Below are 7,556 nucleotides of genomic sequence, written 5' to 3'. Positions count from 1 at the left end.
TATTACATACTTTGTGTTATGGAGAAAAAGGATCACTGCAATGTTTTAAGGGTTGACCATAGGAAAGTCAGTGTACAAAATGGATATGGATATTACAAATGCTGTTGAACTGCATTGTGTAATGCAATTTGAATGAGAAGTAGCAAAGATAAAAAAGCTACTGAAATGCATAGCTAATGGAGTAGACTGTAAACATCCTGGTGTCATTCTCTCACTGTGGGCAACAATGCTAAGACGTCATGCAACGTATTATGTCGGGCTTTTACAACCATAAAGAAAAAGTAGAATGACAGCTGACTTAGAGTATGCAAAACATGATCATCAAAACTCTGAGGAGATACAATCCTGGGACTATGAGGAAGTACTGATAAAGTCATGAATCCATTGGAAGATAGAATGTCAATGGAGGATATGATAGGAAAATACAATATTATTGGGTTAAATTGAATGTAGGATGAAGGTGGCATTAGGTTACATGGAATGTAGGATGAAGGTGGTTTGGGGTTACATGGAATGTAGGATGAAGGTGGCATTAGGTTACATGGAATGTAGGATGAAGGTGGTGTTGGGTTAGATGGATTGTAAGATGAAGACAGCCTTAGGTTAGATGGAATGTAGGATGAAGATTGTGTTTAGTTAGATGGAATGCAGGAGGAAGGTGGCATTAGGTTACATGAAATGTAGGATGAAGGTTGTGTTGAGTTAGATGGAATGCAGGATGAAGGTGGCATTAGGTTACATGGAATGTAGGATGAAGGTGGTGCTGAGTTAGATGGAATGTAGGATGAAGGTGGTGCTGGGTTAGATGGAATGTAGGATGAAGGTGGTGCTGGGTTAGATGGAATGTGGGATGAAGGTGGCATTAGGTTACATGGAATGTATGATGAAGGTTGTGTTGAGTTAGATGCAATGCAGAATGAAGGTGGCATTAGGTTACATGGAACGTAGGATGAAGGTGGTGCTGAGTTAGATGGAATGTAGGATGAAGGTGGTGCTGGGTTAGATGGAATGTGGGATGAAGGTGGCATTAGGTTACATGGAATGTATGATGAAGGTTGTGTTGAGTTAGATGCAATGCAGAATGAAGGTGGCATTAGGTTATATGGAACGTAGGATGAAGGTGGTGCTGAGTTAGATGGAATGTAGGATGAAGGTGGTGCTGGGTTAGATGGAATGTGGGATGAAGGTGGCATTAGGTTACATGGAATGTAGGATGAAGGTTGTGTTGAGTTAGATGGAATGCAGGATGAAGGTGGCATTAGGTTACATGGAACGTAGGATGAAGGTGGTGCTGGGTTAGATGGAATGTGGGATGAAGGTGGCATTAGGTTACATGGAATGTAGGATGAAGGTTGTGTTGAGTTAGATGGAATGCAGGATGAAGGTGGCATTAGGTTACATGGAACGTAGGATGAAGGTGGTGCTGAGTTAGATGGAATGTAGGATGAAGGTGGTGCTGGGTTAGATGGAATGTAGAATGAAGGTTGTGTTGAGTTAGATGAAATGCAGGATGAAGGTGGCATTAGGTTACATGGAATGTAGGATGAAGGTGGTGCTGGGTACATGGAATGTAGGATGAAGGTGGTTTGGGGTTACATGGAATGTTGGATGAAAGTGGCATTAGGTTACATGGAATGTAGGATAAAGGTGGTGTTGGATTAGATGGAATGTAGGATGAAGGTGGCATTAGGTTAGATGGAATGTAGGATGAAGGTGGTGTTGAGTTAGATGGAATGCAGGATGAAGGTGGCATTAGGTAACATGGAATGTAGGATGAAGGTGGCATTAGGTTAGATGGAATGTAGGATGAAGGTTGTGTTGAGTTAGATGGAATGCAGGATGAAGGTGGCATTAGGTAACATGGAATGTAGGGTGAAGGTGGTGCTGGGTTAGATGGAATATAGGATGAAAGTGGTGCTGGGTTAGATGGAATGTAGGATGAAGGTGGCATAGCTGGCAATTGTAGGGGGAACAATAGCAAGAAAAATATAAAGAAATTGTGTTTTATAAGGAAAACCCTAGAAAAAGCTCCAGAGATATTTTTACTTGTCTTTTGTTGACCAGTTTGGTCCTAGTAGGGCACTGGCCTCTTTTAAGGAGAGACCTGGAATGGTATATATACCACTAGAGGAAACTTGGTCAGGGCATCATTGAATCTACCCTACTCTTTTTGATAGGTGCCATAGAATATTTTATATCTATCTAAGCTACCACCAACTCAAGTTGATGAGGCCTTGGTTTAATGTTTCATCTGAAGGACAACATGCTCAGGAGTGCAGACCCCATTATGATGCACGACAGTGTCATCAGTTGACCTACCTGATGTGGGAATAGAGCTCATAGCCTTCTGCATCAAAGACGGGTGTGCTACCTGGTGTGCCACTGACACTGATATTAAATATGCCTGAGACAGATATAAGTTTGTATGTACATAAGTGGGGGAGGGGCCGTGTAGTAGCAATGTAATGGTGTGATAGTTGAGACCAAAGTCCATTTCAGGGAAAACTAATTTCCAAGAAAAGTACTTAAGAAAATGGACTAAAAATAATATTTTGCATTCAATACTGGGCAAGCCTCCTTGCCTCAACACAGAGGAGTTTGCTGCCTTCCTTATTATAATCAGCTCATAGATCACAGTAGGTAAGGCAGGCTCAGCACAATAGAAAAATAACCGTTTGTGAAAACAAGCTTCCCTCTCGTAATAGTTACCACATATGATTAGCTGTAGCCCTTGCTGGAAGAAAACCAGTCTTCTTCCAGCATAACATGTATCTCTGCATAGTCATTTACTTCAATTATAATGCACACGTAAACAAATAAATGAACCATATCCTCTAATCATATCGCATATTTCCCAGTGAATCATGTAGAAATAGAAAATGCTCTTTCATTCATCGTGCAGTATTATTGCAAATTATAAAACAGAACAGTGCATTATTTTGCTTTGCAGATCCAGGAGATAAATTTGCTATTAAAATATATGTGTATGTATATATATATATATATATATATATATATATATATATATATAGAGAGAGAGAGAGAGAGAGAGCGTAGAAGTCAATGTGCTCCAAAGAAAAATGATGAACAATATTCATTGTTTTTCACATAACAGAACTGTAATACCATCCCAGATCACTGCTCAGTACATTGTAAAAATGTTGTCAGTGTGCACACTTTGGATAATAACACTGCTAATTGACTGCCAGTTAAAAGTTTCTTTCTTTGGTTAGTTTGTGAACATATTGCTACAATTTCCTACATTTAATGGTCAGGAAATATGAGGTTGAGATATTGTCTGTGCAAATGGCTGTTACAGTTATGCCCGTTACTTACATATTGCACAAAAATGAATATATCAATGTGTAATTCATTCTTCTTATTATATATTGATGTTATTTTTCCTGCATCATTGTGATAACTTAAAGCAATACTATAACTGAATGCTTGCAGTGATTTCACAATAGGAATGTCATTCAGTAAGAGCGAAAGTCTTATAGCAGCTAAAAATATAAACCAACCAGAAATCACAGAAAAAAGACACAAACATTTGTGCAAGACATTTTTTATCTCCTGTTAGGAACATGAACAAGTATGCCCTGGAAAAATAAAGTATTTCAGTACATTAGTTCATAAATATGCAGTGCTGAACAGATCTTCACTAATGCACTTGGGCTAACATGCCATGCTTTACTAACTATACATAAGGCTTTTGAGTGTGAGTGCAAGGTGAAAAGATAGTGTGACACAGGGCATTCACAAGCTAAATATGTTTACATTTTCAGGGGAAATGTGTATATTTGCCATGACACTTTGATAAAGGGTAAGGCTGTGGAAGATATCTTTGTACTGATGTCTCTTACACTTCAATAAGACCATAGAAAATAACTCTAATGTTTTGTCATATATATATATATATATATATATATATATATATATATATATATATATATATATATATATATATATATATATACTCTGCACTGATGATGCCAGAGGGTGAATCCAGTATGCTATAGCCTAGAGCTGTTAGCTGTTGTGTGCTGTTTACTTTATTGTGCTGAAGCAAATAACTTAAGTAAAAAAGTATTTTCCTATATTTTTCATGGTGGAAATATTTTCTACAGCATCTATTTAGCCATTCTGGTTCCACAGAGGGTTGTTTGGAGGGCCATTATGGATTTTATGGCTCTTTATAGTTTGCTTGGAACGCAGGACACTATTTAGGGCCTTTGCACCTGTTTTTTGTGTTTTTTCTTAATTATTTTATATATATATATATATATATATATATATATATATATATATATATATATATATATATAGATAGATATACACACATACTCACACACACACACACACACACACACACACACACACACACATATATATATATATATATATATATATATATATATATATGATATTTTCTAGTCTAAGGCTGGTGGATTGTGTTGGAATAGAGTTACTTTATGCATTGCTTATACAGTCATGAAGGATGGTTTGCTCTTCTTCAGTGGAGAGGGTAAAGGATCATCTTCCACATGTTCTATAATGAAAGCTGAGCTATGAATATGGCATTTATCAGTGACAGATCCATCTCACAGCAGGAAGGCTATACACACCTAAGGGCAGTGTATCAGTGATATTCATAAAGGCTAGGACTCTGCATCTATACTCTTTAATATCATGCCATTCAGTCACTGCCCTGCTGTCTTTTACACCAGTGAACACCTCAAGCTTAGGGTTCTAGCAAGTTTGAGACCTTTCAGGCAAGAAATTATGCTGTCAGGACGTCTGCCACAGTAAGCAGGCTACTAGTGAATGTATCAAATATATTAATGAGTAAATTCTCTCACCGGGAGTTTCAAGATTAACAGCAATACTGAGGCATTAAATGAACACGTTGATGAGGAATTAGTGTGTCAGTCTGGTTTGGAAGATATGCTTCATTTTTGGAACATTCCATGCTGAAGCATGTCATTTTTTCTTCTTCTTCTTCAGCACAGATGCCCTTTATAATTCTGTAAACACATGAAAACTTTGCATCGTAGCAGTTTGTCAGCATTATTGCTTCTGTGCTTGTGTTCCAGTTTTTAATGTTGATGTATAGCTATATTCTTGCTCACATTTCTGTATAAACCTGCCAAATGTTTATGGAAACATATGTAAAGTTGTCATTTTGCCACCAATGCTTCACAATTAATCCAGTTCAGGTGGGTATGTCTGAATTCTGGAACATTCTACACATGAACATTTTGTTCTCAGGCTTCACCGCCGTACATCATACAGTCATGGAGGTATGTGTAGCTGTGATGTGACAGTCAGTACATCAGAATTAGTACATACTGATGGATTTCTTGGCACCATTGACCACTGTCTGATTTAGCAGCAAATACAGTAAGTCACTGAGGCAATTTCCCTTCTGCTGTTGACAACTAAACTGATCTTCTGGTCTTCCGAACAAACCTGTTTCCATTCCACAAAAGAAAGGTAGAAGGAGACTGCATGAGCTAACACTCCTACTTATCCTTATTCACCTAATCACGACCCTGTTCTACCCCGGTCATAAAATTAGAGAGACATCCTTGTATGTAACTCAGGATATGGTCTTGGACTAGTCAGTGTTTATATAACTTTATTGAATCAAATTATTTTAGTGTGAGTTGTAGAAATCAAATTAACATCTGCCTGTGCAAGTCTTTAATACAAAAACTGCACACTCTTTGTAGTCCTTTAACCCTTGCAGTATATCTGTTCATGCCATTATGTCTTTTGACATTTTGTTGTAATATCAAATAAATATATTCAACTGAGTATATGTTTGCACCTGTGGATCCTACATACTGGGAAATATATGCATAGATTTCTGAATTAACCTTTGAAGATGGGTGTAGGGCATGGCTGTTATAGCTCTCAGCTTTTTACTTCAAGCATTAGGGAAAATAAACAAAAAAAACAGTGAAAAGATACCACATTATGGACACATTTTATATACTGGTACTATTAACTTAGAACGTCTAAAAAACTCCAGCTTTATGAGGAACATGGCAAAACTTTGAGAAACATTAGGAATATCCCTCAAAAAACATGCTATCAACTGGCCTGATTTCATGAAATGTCCCAAATTTTCCTTCATATTTTGGTCTGATTCTCATAAAATTGTTGGTTTTCTTGCACCAAGTAAATAATGACAAACATTTGTGTTTCAGACTTCATATCCTTTAGAAAATGCATGGCAATACAAAACCTGTTATTCTAGAAATGTTCTAAGAATATTAGAAGACTGTTTAAAATCTGTCCTTAGTTTTGGGCCTTTGACACTTATTTTTTTACTTTATCCTGGTTCTTGAGCTGAGAGGTTGGCAGCTATTAATACAGATTTTACAATAACTCAAGCCTTTGGAATAACAGAAGACAGTATATCTTTTCTTCCACCTAGGGCACTTAACATAATGCAATATGTGTAGGGTCTCGTGCGCAATCAGATTGCAAAAGAAGGGGTATGAAGATGCAATTAGTTTATTCTATGCAAAACATTTTTTTTTTGTTCTTTATTTGTGCACTTAACTTTGTTTCACACCAGCATGCAGTATGTGTAGTACATAGGTGGTTGTACAAACATCTATGCCTTTCATGCATGGATAAGGTGGGTATACATGGAATGGGATGTATTAAGGACAGTAATTCCCTCATGTCCACTAACTGCCTCTGGTTAGAATTTTCCCTCAGTCATGTTATCCTGCTGTGGTGAGGGAAACCCATACCTGCCAAGTCTAAGAAAAACAGCTGGGGTCAACAGCAGCTCTGTTCTTCCCCTTAACTCCTTCTTCAGCATCCAGGATCCCACTTAAATCGGATAACCGGCTACCAAAAAGATGCTATGACACTGAGGCTTTCCATAATACAACATTTGCACATGTTGTTGCACATAGCAAAAAGAAAATGCCACACCATCTCAGAATAACCAGTGGCCTGTGTAACTTAACAACATTTCTGAAGATTCTTCATGATAGCTTTGTATCTTCTGCTTAGTTATGGTATGACATTTCCCTTTCTGCCAAAAAATGTCTACTTTAACCAGAAACATTTTTCACTTCTATGCCATTCTCTAAGAAAGACATTATTGGCTACTGGTGACTGAAAAGTATTGCATTTACATATCAGTTTGATTTGCTTTTTGCAAATCTGTAGTAGTCAGTATATCTGTAAGAAGGCTTCATTACTAAATCCACTGCCCTAAGCAACTCCCATGAAGCTCCATGTTAATTGCTGATCTATTGATCGTTTCCAATTTTGTTTCCAAATGCAAGACATAGCCACAATAATGCTATGACTACGAAGCCATGAATGCCAATGATTTTATTTGATAAAATTTCCATTGCTCTTTGATTTCGGTATTTTGCCATGCAATTGTCCAATATTTTATACATAATGCCGTAACAATGATGACAGAGGGAGTCCTGTTTGATGAGACTGTTATTGTTACAGGCAACTCCTGTGCAGTTTTCCTCCCATTCTTTCTCCCTATCCCATTATACAGCTGTCCCAGGAAA

At 37.4% G+C, this 7,556-nt stretch overlaps 1 protein-coding gene across 1 annotated transcript; it reads right to left on the bottom strand.

Annotated features, from left to right (window-relative positions):
• Positions 1–632: 632 nt before the first annotated feature.
• Positions 633–1,523, bottom strand: LOC122795785 (vegetative cell wall protein gp1-like). The gene has a single exon (XM_044064151.1). The coding sequence runs from the start codon at positions 1,521–1,523 to the stop codon at positions 633–635; it is 891 nt and encodes a 296-aa protein (XP_043920086.1).
• Between the last annotated feature and the right edge of the window lie 6,033 nt (positions 1,524–7,556).

The sequence above is a fragment of the Protopterus annectens genome, chromosome 1.part0 (assembly GCF_019279795.1).
Source record: "Protopterus annectens isolate FY-2018-M chromosome 1.part0, PAN1.0, whole genome shotgun sequence".
Classification (NCBI taxonomy): Eukaryota; Metazoa; Chordata; order Ceratodontiformes; family Protopteridae; genus Protopterus; species Protopterus annectens.
The sequence above is the reverse complement of the archived record's forward strand: the minus strand, read 5'-3'. Positions and strand labels throughout refer to the sequence as shown.

Bases quoted from the DNA above. Each gene is read 5' to 3' on its own strand.
- LOC122795785 (XM_044064151.1), bottom strand. From the start codon at position 1,523: ATGCCACCTTCATCCTGCATTTCATCTAACTCAACACAACCTTCATTC.